At 35.7% G+C, this 16973-nt stretch overlaps 1 protein-coding gene across 2 annotated transcripts in view; it reads left to right on the top strand.

Moving 5' to 3' along the window:
* amph (amphiphysin) overlaps positions 1-15719 on the top strand; it is a 40108-nt gene extending 24389 nt beyond the window's left edge. The window contains exons 15-25 of one of the 2 annotated variants that reach the window (XM_053500660.1): positions 158-313; positions 3984-4028; positions 4967-5197; positions 5683-5736; positions 7854-7904; positions 8094-8144; positions 8534-8575; positions 10740-11003; positions 11374-11550; positions 11689-11790; positions 14432-15719. In XM_053500660.1, the coding sequence (XP_053356635.1) occupies positions 158-313; positions 3984-4028; positions 4967-5197; positions 5683-5736; positions 7854-7904; positions 8094-8144; positions 8534-8575; positions 10740-11003; positions 11374-11550; positions 11689-11790; positions 14432-14536 (1278 nt within the window). In that variant the 3' untranslated portion in view covers positions 14537-15719. The remainder of the gene's footprint in view (positions 1-157; positions 314-3983; positions 4029-4966; positions 5198-5682; positions 5737-7853; positions 7905-8093; positions 8145-8533; positions 8576-10739; positions 11004-11373; positions 11551-11688; positions 11791-14431) is intronic. The other variant, XM_053500669.1, reaches the window with a different exon arrangement.
* The last annotated feature ends 1254 nt before the right edge of the window (positions 15720-16973 follow it).

Raw genomic sequence — 16973 nt, 5'->3', positions numbered from 1 at the left:
ACAGACATTGGCAATCATTTCTTGCGTTGGTTGCGGTTTAATATTTATTTACTCTGTCATGTATGCGAACATGTCAAACCTTACAGAAGGTGAACGAAAAGACTGCTGATGACTTAGTATTGACAAGAAATACTCACTACCTGCTTTCTCTGACTAGGCTTCAGATGCTGGCTTCAATGCCAACTGGACAGCAGATTTTGGTTCTGTAACTCAAGATTTGGGAGATGTTAAACCTGCGACTGATGGGCAAGGTTGGCCTCCAGCAGATGGATGGAGCACAGATGCAGTGCTCCAAGGAGAAGCCACAGCTGAGGTTAGAAGTTGGGATGAAAACTATGACCAAAAGCCAAATCCAGACTGTGGCACATGTACTTTGAGGAGTGACAAGATAAAGCCTCCATTTAAGCAGCAGCCTGTTCAGGAGGGTACTGAGGAAGGATGGGCATCAGAGCAACCAGACTTAGACACGCATCACTTTGGGTGGACAGGGGATGAGGAAGGATGGACTGCAGAAAAGAAAACCACAGGTTTAGAGGAGAGTGGAGCTGGAAAGTCCATGCCAGGATTTATATTTACAAATGAATTTGGCCAAGAAATAGCAGAGGTCGCTGAGCAAAGTGGGCAGGGATCATACCCAGAAGAAGAGGGAAACATTTCTAAGTGTTCCTTAACATGTCAGGGAGAGTTGGACGGGTCAGGGTCTGAATATGAGACCGCTGAGGAGTGGGGAGATGTTCCAGGTCAAAATAGTGGATGGATAAGTGCTGATGATGAGCTTGAGTCTGCAGAAAATGAGGGACCAACATCAGATCAGAATGCAACAAGAAGGAGTTTAAATCAAGAGGACTTTGTGGATCAAGAGGTGGATCCATTTGGTACTGACATTAACTCATTTTCCAACTTAGACAAAAATCTTTTTGCTAATGAAACAAGCCAGGATCCTGTTTGCAATTTTGTCCAGGATCCCTTTGCTAGTGAAACTGATTGGGATCCATTTGCCAATCAGAATAATCAAGATCCTTTTACCAATGAGAATAACTGGGATCATTTTGCTAATAAAATTAACCAGGATCCTTTTGCAAGTGAAACTAACCAGGATCCTTTTGCAAGTGAGACTAGCCAGGATCCTTTTTCAATTGAGACAAACCAGGATCCTTTTACAAATGAGACTAAACTGGATCGATTAGCAAGTGAGACTAACCAGGATGCTTTTGAAAGGGAGACTAACCAGGATCCTTTTGTATGTAAGACTAACCAGGATCCTTTTAAAGATGAGACAAACCAGGATCATTTTGCAAATGAGACTAACCAAGATCTTTTTGCAAGTGAGATAAACCAGGATCCTGTAGGACGTGAAACAAATCAGGATCATTTAGCAAAAGGGATCTATTGGGATCCTAAAAAGGATCCATTAGCAAATAAGACTAACCAGGATCCTTATGCAAGTGAGACTAACGAGGATCCTTTTGCAAGTAAGATTAATGAGGATCCTGTTGCAAGTGAGACTAACCAGGATCCTTTTGCCAATGAAACTGTGCAGGATCTGTTTACCAGTGACAATAACAAGGATCCTTTTGCAAGTGTGAATAACCAGGATTCCTTTGCTAGTGAAACTGTGCAGGATCTGTTTACCAGTGAGACTAACCAGGATCCTTCTACCAATAAATTTAACAAAGATAATTTTTCGAGTGAGACTAACCAGAATTGTTTTCCCAATGAGACTAATGATCCTAATGATCCTTTTGTTGGTGAAACTGACCAGGATCCTTTTGGCAACAAAACTAGTTGGGATTCCTTTGCCACTGAAAACACTCTAGATAACTTTATCATTGAAACAAAACAGGATAACTTTGCCAGAGAAACAGTCCAAGCTCATTTCACCAGTGAGACTAACCATGATCCTTTCAACAGCAAAATTAATAAAGATTATTTTGCTAGTGATACTTACCAGTACCATAGTGAGACTGTTCAGGATCCGTTTGCCAATAAAACTAATTGGGATTCCTTTTCCAGTGGAAATAATCAAGATGCATTTACCAACGAGACTAATCTTTTTGCCACTGAGACTAACCAGGATCCTTTTGACAGTGAAAGTGATTCTTTTACCAACAGAACTATCCAGGATCTTTTTACCAATGAAGCTAATTTGGATCCATTTGCATATGAAAATAATCAAGATCTTTTCACTTGTAAGACTAAGCGGGAGGATTTTGCTAGTGAGAACCATAAGAAAGATAATCTTTTTGCTAGTGAGACGAACCAGAATTCTTTTACTAGTGAGAATGAACATAATACTTTAGTTACTGAGACTACACAAGACTATATTACCAGTGAGACTAGTGCAAGTGAGACTCACCAGAACCTTTTTGCAAGTAGCACTCATCAGATCCACATTTTAGGAGAGAGAGACCAAAATGCTTTGGCCACCAAGAGCAACCAGGGATGGGCCAGGGACTGGGAATCCACAATGACTGTGCAATCAAGTGGGGAAGCAAGAGACTCAACTAGGAATAGGTTTGCCCAGTGGGCAGTGTTCCCTCCCCCAACTGATGCTTTAGAATGGTCCAGTAAGGATTCTTGGCAGGAGCTAGATGACAGGGGTGACTTTTTCCTGTCTGGTGGCCAAGATGACATCTCGCCAAGCTGGTCTAGAGACAATTGCCCAGTTCAAGACTCATTTGTTCCTTGTCATGGTCAAAATTACATCCCTAGTCCAAAGATGGCAGCTATGGAAAAGACATCCATTGCTAAAGAACCAGAGAATTCTGACCTGTCTGAAGATGAGGTTGCAAATCGGAGATATGGAAAGTTGTACCAGGAAATAGATGCAGAAAAGGAAGAGGTACTGAATTCCTCCTTATTTTAGTGTAGCATGAACCTATCACAGCGAAAAGCTCTTTTCCTGCTTGCAGATGAAGCAGTAGTTTCCTGCTACATACCCCTTTAGATCCCAGAATCCCTCAGAGTCTACAGATCCTGGTCCCTTGCCTCTGGTCTCTCCTCTGTTTGCGTCTGATTTTTGGTTGAAATAGTGTTCCTACTCTCATTACTCATACATGGCAAGTGTGTTTTGAGCCAGTATTTAAACTGTTTATTCGGTTTGGTTTAGGTGTCCAACAGAGATAAAAAAGGACTTGCTCAGGTAAATAGCCAATTAGACAAGTGTATAGTTCCAATAGAGTTTTTTACTGACTGCTGCAGATTTTTAAATTGTCATCATCACATATACAAAGTAGAAGGGACATTGCCAAAATGTAATTATGATGCAGCTTTCGTTTATTCTTAGTTTAAGTCAAGTTAAACACCCGCAGATAGTTTAAGTTTATACACTGATCAGCCATAACATTAACATTACATGATGTTAACACATTAACGTTGATTATCAATTACAGTATACACCAGTAAACTGGTCACAGGATCAAACATCAATGCTGACCACAATAGTAAGTCACCAGAACAAATAGTACACCACAGCCCACTATGCATGGAGCCCAGCAGACAAAGAGCCCATGGTTCCCAACTCAACCTCCAAACTTCCCAGATCCCAATCCATGCAAGCACACATGTAATGCGCCAGACAAACGTCCAATTTACAGAGCTCTAACTCTGCAACTCACACCACCCAAAAGATTCGCTGGCCAAAGTCCTGCCACAGCACACCCCTAGAGGTGTTGTGGAGTCATGCCCCGATGGGCCAGAATGTTTTGCATTGTCATGTTAAGGCTGATCAGTGTATATTGCTAAAGCGCTGATGTTCGGCAACCTTAAAAAGTTATAGACTATTTTTGTTTACACATATAACATTGTCTCTGTTACTGTCATCATCTTATCATCCCCCTTCTCTAGAAGGTTCAGATTACTTTAATAATTTTTACATTTATAATTCTCTTACCTTGACAAGTAACCTTCATGTTTAATATGTTACGCAAACTTGTTTGATTTGTTAACAGTTTCCTCTCATATCTTTTCTATTTCTTACAAAGGCGGATGCCTCAGTTGCACCTTTTGTGGCGGACTTTGATAAAATGGTGAGTTGTTGGTTCTCTTTAACACAATAGATTATACTGTCTTAGTGTACATTAAAAACTAAAATTTGGGATTGGGGATTGGCATCATGGATTCCCAGTGTTGTGCATCTGCATTTGTTAAAATATATCTTAAATATTTTATTTAAAGCGAGTTGAAAGAGTGTCTGAAACTCAGAAAAGGTTCTGCTTGGGATGAGAGAGCATCACACTGATGCATGTTGCATATTGCCTGGCCAATAAAAAAGGCACACAATAGAAAGGTCAAATTAATGGCCTGCATTAAGAATAAAAAACACCTAAGGACTTTGCCTTAACCACTTGTTAGTGAGACTAATTGGAATAAAAGGTTTTAATATGCTAGTGAGGATAAAGATTAGAGGAATCATTTTTACAAATAAAAATTAGCCACCACACTACACACCGTAATCAAAGTAATGCCAGCCTAATTATATAGGATATACAGTATCATTTAGGCAGTCCAGGATCATTTTTATGAATGTGTTGTATTGTAATCAATATAATTTTTTGTATATCAGATAACATATAAAAGTATTTTCTTTTAATTTGTATTCAGAATAGTTATTCTGCATCTGTTAGAATTTTTGTAATTGTATTTGAACTTGACAACTTATTTTCATTGATATAAAAAAGTAAAATGCACCTACAATGTCATGTCTAAAGCTAAAATGTACTTCTGGTAACTCAATTATGTTTAATGTTTAATGACTATTGCAGGTTTATTATCATATGTTTCCCCATATTAGTATGTAATTTTGTATGGACAACTTCAGAGCTTGTTCCAAACTTTTACATCTAAGCTAAATATCTATTGACCATTATTTCAAAAACTGTTCCCTTTTGAGAGGACAAATCATGTCTGCTTTTAATTTCGTAGAATTTGTTATTCTCATACTGCATATGTGTATGTATATTTAAAGTCTGAGACCCCAGAAGGGGCTGAAACTGGTACAGAAGCAGCCCCAGGTGAAGTGGGAGAGGGGGAGGGGGAGGTGTCACCAACCCAGGCCCCAGAGGTTGAGGGTAGTGTCACGACTCCTTCTGCAGAAACCACTACTGAACTGGCAGAAACCACTACTGAACTGGCAGAAACCACTACTGAACTGGCAGAAACCACTGCTGCTAGCAGCCCACCTGCAGAGACTGCTTCTGTGAGTGTTATTGCTTATCGATGGCCAAATGTTAATAGCATTGTTGGTGTCATTTTAATTATTTGTATAAGTATTTTAATTATCACCATAACCATCATCACCAATATGATCATCATCATCATGACCATCATCATCATCATCATCTTCTTCTTCTTCATCATCTTCATCTTTATCTTCACCACAATGAAATGGTCACATATCTTCATCAGCACCCGTGTCATTTTATCCTCATTACAAAAATTTGTATTCGTGTCAGTGGCCCTATTGTATTTATTTATTTGCTTATTTACATCAGCTATATCATTCATCAGTCATTATTTTTACCGTAACCAGATCATTATTCTGTTCATTATGGTTTGGTGATTATGTTAGCCCAATATTGTTTATGCTTAAACCATTTTTTTAACCATACTTCTATTACAAGTCTTTTGTAAAAAAGGTTTGTAGTTAATGGTATTTTTTTATGTACCGTGCTGCTATTTAAGAGCATAGTGGAGTCTCCTGAAGCTGCCGAAGCTATGGTAGCAGAGCAGCCTGAGGTATGTTCCTTTTTTATTAGCCTCACAATGACTGCACTGCGTACATCGTCTTGCTCATTACATTACTGTGCTTCATGAGAAATATATTTTTTTATTATTAATTTTATTAACCTTGTATTATTTTATTACCTTTTAATTTGTATCTCATTAATAACATTTTATTAACGTTTTATTTTTATGTTCAACGTTTTGTTTTTGTGTTTTTCTCTCACGTATGACTGGAAATGAAAACTGAATTTTTTTTTTTTCAATTCAATTCCATTTCATTTCTTCTTCTTTTTTATTTAATATTTGTAAATGTAGTATGTTGGTTTAAAAAAAAAAAAAAACCTTCATCTTTTTTGGTATATGTGTGGTGGCTTGGGAAAACCCTGGTAAAAATTCTGGCATTATATACTACAAACAATGTATATAGACAGAAGTTTCTGGACACATGACCATCACACCCATATGTGTTTTAAACAATAGTTATCCAATCACTCAGTTATGTAGCAGCTGCACAATGTATACAATAATGCAGATTAAGGTTGAGATCAAACATCATAACGTGATCAAATGCTGTGACTTCAACCATGGCATAAATGTTGGAACCAGATGAGCTGGTTTGAGTATTTTAGCAAAAAATGCTTATCTCTTGTGGTTCTTTACACTTGCAGGCTGAAACACCTTGCTAATAAAAGAGATCAGGGGTGAATGACCAGATGGTTTTGAGCCAACAGGAAATTGATAATAACTCAAAAAACAAAACAAAAAAAACACCCTTGACAGTCGTGCTGAGCACTTGTAACCATGTCAGTTACAATACACAACACATTAAACCTTAAATGGATAAGCTAGAACAACAAAAAAGCACATCAGGTTCCATACCCTGTCAGCCATAAACAAGAATCAAAGGCTATGATTGGCAGATACAATCTGGATAAAGACCAACTGATTCTTTTTTTTTTTATATACTTTCAGCTGTGCGGTTTGGGTGAGCCTGTGGGTATCATCACCTCAGATTCCTGTTCTTAGCCAATAGGAATGAAACCCGATATAGTTTTATGCTGCTGTAGCCCATCCACCTCGAGGTTTTCCAATTATTCTTTATGCTGAGGTGCTTCTCTGCTCACAATCGTAGCAAAGTGTGGTTTTAATGTGTGAGTTACTAGATTCTTTCTGGCAGCTCAAATCAGTCTGTCCATTTAGCTGTGATCTCTCTTATCCACAAGACGTATCCATTTCCAAGGCCAGCCCATTTGCCCATCACTGATAGCCCATCTTTGAAATCACATTTTTCCAGATTCTAATTTTCGATGTGGAACATTATTTGAATCTCTTGTATCAGTGATGTTATGCATTGTGCTTCTGTCACGTGATTGAATGATTGGAAAACTGCATAAATGAGCATGTGTAAGGGTAGTAAGGGTATATTTGTGTGCTTAGGGCTTTGTGTCAACAAATTAGGGATGACCCTTAGGGATGATAAGGTGTAATGGTCATGTGTCCACAAACTTTTGATCATATGGTCTAACTCTGAAAACCTCCATTTGATTATATTTACCACTTTACTGGTTAAAGCAACTCCTTGCCTAATGTAATCTTCGGAAGGAAGGAAATGATAAGTAAAATTTAAAACATTTGTATTATTGTTGTTAAATATATTTATTGTTTTGATCAATTGCCAGGCATCTAATTAATTTAACTTTTCTTTAGTCTTCCACACATATCTTGTTTTCTTATTAATCAAATCAAAATCAAAATTGTTTTTGTTAGTTTTATTTATCATTAATTATGTTAAATTTGTTTTAATGACACTAAAGATAAACTTGTCCAAGAGTCTAAGAGAAAAAACCAATATTTGTTGTATTTGTGAAATAATTTATGTTCATATCTATCATGTCACACTAATTTATCTTGACTTTGGATAGTAACAGTATTTGACTTGTTTGTCCACATTATACATCATGGCTACAGAAAATAAGGTTGAGTTTCTACCTACAAGAATCTTAGTATTATTATTCTTACTACATATATTATACAAAATGAGGGGGAGTGTTGTTTGTAGTTATCTGACTATAAGCATATTCGAGTCAAGGATTTTTTAATAACTGGGGTAAAAAATATTTTATATGTAGACCACCCCAGCTGATGACACTGAGAAAGACCAACTCGGCCAAGAGGCTCCGGTAAATATGCCTTTTGTTATGAATGGCATTAAATAAATTCAAATTCAAATTTCAAGTTCATATGCAGCACTACTCATACATACTGTGCACTATACACTGTGCCGTATCATCCTTAACACTTATGCATATTTGAAACAAGAATGAGACATTAAGTGTGTTTAATTACAGCTAATTTTTTGCCATATATAGGAATCTGCTCCAGTAGCAGAGTCAGTAGAGGAGCCATCTTCAGAGGCTCTGGTAACTCCCTTCCTACTTTTTCCATATAATTTCAGACCTGTTTACACTGTAGTGATTTTTTTGTACCCTGCTGCAGATCCATAGGACAGTCTCCATATATTTTTTTCCTCACACCTTTCTGCTTAATAACATATGTATGTGATAGCAGAGCAACTATTTCAGAGATATCCATTTTTAATAGTATCCTGGTACTAGAATATTCTTTTTTAATTACACGGAATAAACGAATACTACTACTTACATTTATTTTTATTGATTTGCCTTTGAAATAGACCATGAAAGCTATGTATATAGTTGGAAGGATTATAAACTCCTTGTGTTGAAGGCATCCTATATGTTTCATTCTTGTGCACGTGAACGATAATTATTCATGTTTCTTTTGTGTGTAGGCCCCTGCAGAAGATAAAGAGTCTCCTATCGAAGAGACTCCGGTAACTATTCTCTATTACTATTGCCTTGGAAAATATTATATAATAAAATAAAAAATCACGCTGGATATTGCTTTTTTAGTTGTGGTGTCTGCGTAATATGCTGTCTCAGTATGAAACCTTTTACAGTATGTGTATCTTAAACAAAATATTTTAGTTTTGATCAGAAAAAAAAATCTAAGGAGAATTATTGAATCCTTAAAATAAAATAGAAAGTCAATAGTAAGGTAACTAATGAGTTACCTTCCTATTGCATGTATTTCCTAATTAAGGCTGACAGCTGGTTTCAGACAGACATCAAGCTAAATACAGACTATTACAATGGATAGTGTCAGTGTTGACCAAATTATTTTTGTGCAGTGAGGAATTTTACAGATTCTAGCATAGATTACAACTATCTCTCATTACTGTTAAAGATAAAATCTCACAAATGTTCAATTTACTTACATTTATTTACCCTACATTGTAAGGCAATGCTGAAGGCATGCAAAATATACAATAATCTCCTCTGGCAGTTGATATTGAGATGTTTCTGCTACTTATGCTCTGTAAAGCCTTCATAGGGGCTCTAACCTACAGTAAGGTGCTGTTAATTGGTGATTTTTGAGGCTGGTAACTCTAAATGAACTTCTCGTCTGTAGCAGAGGTAACTTTTGGTCTTGCTTTCCTGGGATGGTTTCATCATGGTGCTTGATGCGTTTTGTAAATGCACTTGATAATACTGTTCTTGCATGAATGACGTGATTCCATATGCGTTATTTCAAAGTGAAAAAAAAAATCAATCCAGTATTGTTCTAGAATGTAGAAAATAAGTCCAATCTTGTGTCCAAACTTTTGACTGGGACTGTATATCTTAGTTATTTAAGTAGGGGATTGATTATGTTTTAATTAGAATTCATAATTATTATTATTATTATTTTTTTTTTTTATAGAAATAATTGGTGTTAAACATTTTGTCCAGTTTATACTTTGTCTGTTTTTGACAGATGTTTTTATGTGAATACTTTATTGGTGGATGGAGACTGTATAACATTCATTTACACTGCAGAGTATATTTCATCTTTTTGTTTATGACAATGCTCAACATAACAGCTCAGAAAAAAAATATTTTAAAGTTTGCATTAAAACACTTAACTTCTGGGCCCCTTCCCACTTCCTCACCTAAGGAACATTAATAACATCTATTATTTGGTTTAATCTTTTTATTTTTTATTTTATTTTTTATTATTTGTAATTTATTTTTGCACAAATTATTTGATCCATGATACCACAAAGTCAATTGCAATAAAACTGCCAAAAAAACAAATAAAAAGCAAAACAAATAAGAATTTATATACTATGAAATGAGTGTAAACATATTTTAAAATTACAACTGTAATTCACTTTTTTGATATTTTTGTACACTTTGTTGTCACAAATGACTCTGTGGTTTTAATGGTAAATCCATTCCATTTCATTGCATTTTCTTATCTTTTTATGTATAATTTATATAACATCATCATTCACAAATTCTGAATGTGTGATGTGCTATGGTATTATCTAGCTTGTCAGAACCAGAGCAGAATCAGGGTAGTAGGTTATCAAGGTAAAAATGTACATGATCTAACATTTTTTTTTTTGGTTTTAGGGTGTTATTAAGTTAATTGGTGTAGTTTTTTCTTTGACATGACTGATAAAAACATATTTTTATTGAAGTGAATGTTTGAGCCCGACTTTGTAAAATACACTATTGTATAGAATACACTACTGTATGTACAAAATACAGTTCTTTATAGAGACTTGTTAATTTTGCTGGGAAATTATGGATGTGATGTCAAATGTAGAAGAAAAACTTTATTACCAGTAGTAAGGTTAAGTGGTAGATTAGCATTCAGATGACTTAGTTCCCCTGTGCCTTAAGTAAGTCCCCAGAACCATAGCTTGTTTTCTTCCCCAAACCCTTTCTCATACCTGATTAACCTTCCCTAACTCAGATGGCATGATCCAATTTGTTTATTCCTAAAATTATCCTCATCCTCTCCTCACTGAGGACAGTTTCAACCACTGCAGTTAAACTGGTCCCAGTTCCCTTCATTGTGCTAAGTGCCTTCTCCGCACTGATCCATCCAAATGAGTAGTTGTAGTGAGTGTCCTCTTTCTGACTCTCACAACCCAATGCATCTTTTAGACCGTAGAGGGCATACCACAAGATGAAACGTGTACAGTAGAGACCAAACCTGGAGATGAAACCGGTACCCTAGAGGTCAAACCAGAAGAAGAAACTGGTACCCTAGAGGTCGAACCGGAAGGAGAAACTGGTACCTTAGAGGTCAAGCCAGACGAAGAACCTGGTACCCTAGAGGTCGAACCAGAAGGAGAAACTGGTACAGTACAGGTCAAACCAGGGGATGAAGCCAGTAAGGAAGGGGCTTCAAAGAATTTTGAAGAGGAGGTAGATATTCAGCCAAGTAGCTATACTGTACTTTGGTACTCTTGTGACTAATAGGAACTCAAATGTCTGTGCTTTGGATGTAGCATAAAAACTGTTTGATGTATGCGATATTTATATGTTATATGCAGAATACTAATGGTCTATATGCATTTTCTTTATTATGATTTTGTAAAATTGTATACTGTAATGTAATATTGTGAAATGAAACTTCATTTAGATGTTTGTACTTAATTATTTAGTGAACTAGGATTTCATTGTGTTTAGAATTATTCCTTAAGAATCATTTTAACAATTTGTGTGAAAGTTTGCTCATTAAATATACATTCATGAAATTTTGGTGAAGTTACATTTTAAATACATCTCATCTTAGGACAAGATGCCCATTCCCTCTGTGGTTATTGAGCCTGCTTCCAGCAATGAGGGTGATGATGACCGAGATGGTGACATCTTATCTCCAACAGCAAGCAGTGGAGGTGGAGTGACACCAGACAGCCAGTCAGGCAAAGATATTTCCTCCTCTGGCATGCCTGCAGGCTTCCTGTATAAGGTCAATAAACAGCATCGACAGACACATAAGTATACCTGATAGTATGTGTGCACCCCCCCTCAAAAAAAAGAAGAAAGGAATAACAAACAAAATATAAAACAAAAAGAACTCGAAGAAAATCTATTCCCTTTGTTTTAGGTTGAAACGATGCATGACTTTGAGGCTGCAAACACAGATGAGCTCGATCTGAAGAAGGGAGATATTGTTCTTGTTGTTCCCACTGAGCTGGTGGAAGATCAGGTATGAACTGTGTTTACAATGTAACTGTCTAATCAAACTGAAACACATAGTTCAGTATTATGTAAAATGAATGCTGACAACCCAGGCCAAATTTTGGTTTATTGGCCAAAGTTATAGAACTTTTTTTTTTTTTACTTTCTGCTTCTGCAGTCCAAGAACAACTGTCTGTCAAACGAGATGTTGTTGACTGACAGAATGACTATGCTTATTTTAAATACTTTTTAGCAGTTGTGATATGCCACAAAGGGGAAAGTGTAACATTTACTTTTTTTACATCAAATGTGTCAAAACAACTTAAAAGAAAAATAGGTGAACACAATAAAAACTTAAACATCGCAATAGAAACCATTAAGGATGAAGTATTGTTTCCCTTGACTTGGAGCTGCATGAGCTTTATATGGATGTATTATCAATAGCATTGACCAGTTAAGTTGGATGGCATTCTGACTCTGACTCATTGGGATGTCACTGCTATGTTGTTTTATCAATAGAGTTCTCACAAACAATCTCTTCAGACTTGTGCTGTGACCATGGTACAGTAGGTCTAGCCACATTGTAGAAGGCCGCATTAAGTTCATATTAGAGGACGTTCCTCTGGTGCTTATTATGTTTTTTGGTATGCCTGCAGCAGGTAATCAGCATGTGTATGTCACGGTCAAAAGATTAAGTACTGTATGCTAAGATTTAGTACTATAAGCTCCAAAGTAGTAAGCGCATAATAAGTGCTTGGTATCATTTTAGTGCCAACCTAGTAAGCAGCTGGTACTGTAAGATCAGGATGTCATCTGATCGGATATACATGTAGTAATAACTCAGTTCGATCTTATTAGACCTGGAGAGCACACAATCATGTATGTGATAGGAAACTAGTTACAACATGATTGACACATTAAAAACCTGACAGCGTTCAGTAGTGTGAATTTGATAAATGCACATTTTTCCATTTTCTACATGGTCTTTTTTTAGGCTAAGAGCATTCCACAATTGACTAGTTTCAAAACACAGATACATGAGTCAATATTACTCTTTTGGACCCTCAGGTATAGATAATTTTCTGACAATAGTGTGCACTCTTTAGGCTTAAAAACTATTACGCAGTTTGTTATCAAAAGCAGTTTGTTCACCGTTGAGTGTGCTGTGGTATTTCAATAGCACGTAGAAATTATGTAACTGTCCTGCTTTTTGAGTTGCTATTGTTATTTTTTCATAATGATCATACCTCCTGCTGTGTAGTGGGAGTGTAAAACAAATATTCACACTGGAAACCATGTAGCTGTTATTCAGTGAAATCTAGAACATTTTAGTTCCTTTAAATGGTCAGAAATCTCTGCACTATATGTATACAATACAATAATAGAATTATTTATTAAATTTAATCATATTGCTTTTCTAAAAGGTGATTTTAAGAAAAAACAGCCTTGTTCCAAAATACACACATGCCTTCCTCTGAAAGAGTGCCCCCCCCCCCCCCCAACAGGCAAGAATGTTTATCCTAATTCAGATTTCTCATGAAGGACTGTGGAAAAATTGCTTACATTATATGTGATATTATAATTGTAAAGTATATATTAATATATGAAATGAATATGTTTTGAAGCACATAAATAAAAAAGGTAACGGGCATTCAGTATAGTATTAATATTTACTCTATTTACACCTCCCAAACTATTACACACTAAAATCTTACTTTACTAGTCCAATGCAATAAATCATGCAATTAATCTAATCAGCCAATCATGTGTCAGCAGTGCAATGCATAGAATTACAGATAGTACAGATACCATAGAATATTTTAATTAATAGATGTAGAAAATGAGTGTGAAGTGCATAACTGCACAATGAGTGATCAAGTTACCATGGATATGGTACACGTATGGATTTGTTGGGAGAAAGAGGCCTGAATTGAAAAGTATATAAATAGGGTGAAGGACAGTGCATGCATGTACAAATATGGAAGCGCCACATTTAAAATTAATAAGGAGAAAACTGATAAAGGCTTTGTATTTGCTTTGTAGTCCAACTCGGTTTTCTTTCGCTCCAATAAAGTCTATCCTTGCTCCCAAAAAACTCCTAATAGCTTTAGACTGATTATTTAATTCTCCATGACAATAAAGTACCTGTTTATGTTTTTGGTGGTCTTTTGCTTTAGGAAAGACCTTAGGCTTCATGATGTTTTAGAAGCATCTCTTACCAATGTGTTTTCACCCCATTACTACTGTATTGTGCCCTGGATCTTTTCTTACCTTCCCTTGTATTATTGTGTGTAAAGTGAAGAGACGAATGTGTGGAAAAATCTCAGGAGATTAGCTTACTATGAACCATGCTTCAGTCAAAGTTACTGAAATTACATGTTTAAGGTAAACATTAACTGACGTTTACAACCTTAATCTGTAGGGTTACATGCACTGCACGGCTGCCACAACAACTGAGCTGATTGAAGAATTGAAATGAAATGGTGCAGGTGTTTCTATTACATTGGCCAATTGTTGTACATTTTTTTTTTCACTTAAACTAAACACTTTCAATTTATGTGTATTAGGTGTTGGACAACACCTGCCTTATTAGTCAGCATAAATATGTAAGTATGCTTTTTATGTAAATGCAAACACCATTGAGTTATCCTGACTATGTGTCTCTGCAGGATGCTGGCTGGCTCACTGGCATCAGGGAGATCGACTGGCTACATCAGGGTGCCTCTGCTCAGAAAGGATTATTTCCAGAGAATTTCATACAGCGACTGGGCTAAACCATCAGAGTTTACTAGGACATGATATATAAAAGCCAAGAGCTACAGACAGCCCTAACACCTAACACTACAGTGCGGTCTGGAGCCCTGACTGACAGCTGTCGATCAGAGAGAACAAAGCAAATAGTATCTAAGAGGAAAATACACAATCAACAGAATGAGAGGACACAAAAACTCTACTCAGAGTTTAAAGAAAATAACAGAGCATGATGCGATAGTATGGTCTACCTTACTCTTGACCCGAGAGCTCTCTGTTTATGTTTGTTTACTTGTAAGCAGCAATGAATTGATGTGTGCTTTATTTGGAACTGTGGTGACCTCCACATGTAATCCCTATCTGTTTAAAAGGAAATTATGCTCTAAAGACAAAAAAATATTTTCTCTGCAAGTGTATCGTATTGAGTTTGTTGCTCCGCAGCAAATTTTATCCAAATTTGTAGTGATATGATCTATTTAACCATTCTAAGTGTTACACAAGACTTCAATGTTTCCTTTAAGGCCGTTCCAACCTAAATGTTACCTTGCATCCTTGTTAGTGTTCTCTGTAGTTTTAATGGCTGGACTTATATGGCTCTGGTGATAATTTATGGAGAAACCAATATCAACATTTTGTGATTTTAGTATTATAAGTCTCTACCTGGGTGTAGACACAATTCCAGTTAGAACTTTGTAATTCTAAGGGCGCAATTTGTTTATTCAACACCTGTTGTGCTCTCGCCAATAATAATAATAATAATAATAATAATAATAAAATCCTAAATATGTGAACTGATTGAAAAAGATACATGCATATGTGAAATTATTTAAAAACCATTTTTTGGGCAAAATGCAGATTTGCTAATTAGATAACACAGAATCTAGTGGTTAAAGTTTTCTTATATCCACATTACAAAAACCTGTAGACATGTCTGGAAAAAAAGTGTTGAATAAAGTTTTATGTTTTGAAAAATGCTATTTATTTAACTTTATATTTTTAAAAGTGAAGCTCATTGAGAGAGTTTTTGGGCTGGGATATCTGCGAAAAATATGCAATATGTGTTGTTAGGTTTAAAAGATATCCATTGTCTTGATTGTTTAGAGGTAACGGTCACACCTGTGTTTGTTAGCATTCATTGTAGAGATTTTTGTGATGTACATATCTGTGTTAATTTATCTTTAAAGTAAATAAAGAGTTCTCCATGTGGCTTTGTGTTTTTTCTTCAGAAAATCAAATGTATTTTCAACCACTGTAAATAGGCACAATTTCAATGGAAGCAACGCACAATGTACATTAAAGCCTTAAAATTATTCGATGCAGAAAAGGACAGATAAAGATTTTTTTTAAAAATCTGTGACTTAAAATGTTTTCCAAAACTGATTACACTCTTCTACATCTGCAAACCACTTCAGAGCCAATACCAGGCATAGTGTTGCCGTTCCAGACATATGTCCACCAGAGGGCTCTATTATCCTTGTTTTATGATTTTAATGTTGCATATCTCAAATAGAACTATTCAGTTTAAAACAATCATATAAAGTTATATATATATATATATATATATATATATATATATATAATGAAAAAATATATATATATTTTTTTTTTCATGAGTTTAGGCCTATATTAGGAAGTGGGCCTAATATGCATTTATACAATTCACATTTCCAAAAGCAAATTTCTCCCCAAGCTTATATTCAAAAACTATTTTATGTCTTGCCTTTATTACAATTCATTTTTTAAGCATTTTTATTTTGTTTATCACATTAATTAAAAATTAGTAAATGTGATTGTTTTAAGTTTTACTTATTGTGATAGCCCTGCTACTTGGCTTTCTGAAAAAAAAACTGTATGCACACACTTAACAGGAAGAAAATGAGTATAACAAAAATACGAGGCGTTCAAGTCAAACTGGGAATTTTGATACAGTTGTGAGTGTAAAACCTCCCTTTATTTCTCTATAGAATCTCCAACTACACTAATTCCAGTTTTTACTAGTGCTTGAATACCATCAATGTAGAAAGTTTTCTCAGAAAACTTCTCAAAATGTCTCCTATGGACTTTTTTCCCCAAACATGCGGAAATGGCTTGGATTGAGGTTTGACTTGAACACTCTTTGTATGATGGTAAAATAGCTTACCCTGAATATGATCGAATTATAATTTATTGACTATACTATCAAATAGCCTAAATGGTTGGGGAAAGTTGTCATAAACTGGGTGTTATGCTGGCTGTTGTTGTCGCCGTGGGCGAAAAGAGCAGGCAAAACACAGAGGGGCATTGCAAACAGTCTTTTATTAATATCAATAACAAAATATAAATAAACAAAACAAACTCCAACAATAACTAAAAGCAAAATGTCGAAACACAGGCTCCATGGCAAGACACAGACTTAATGACATCTACAGGTTCTAATACCTGTTACACTAAACATAAGCACTATGGCAAAACACAGGCTTA

This window comes from Clarias gariepinus, chromosome 1 (assembly GCF_024256425.1).
Source record: "Clarias gariepinus isolate MV-2021 ecotype Netherlands chromosome 1, CGAR_prim_01v2, whole genome shotgun sequence".
Taxonomy (NCBI): domain Eukaryota; kingdom Metazoa; phylum Chordata; class Actinopteri; order Siluriformes; family Clariidae; genus Clarias; species Clarias gariepinus.
This window is presented reverse-complemented; position numbering and strand designations above follow the sequence as displayed.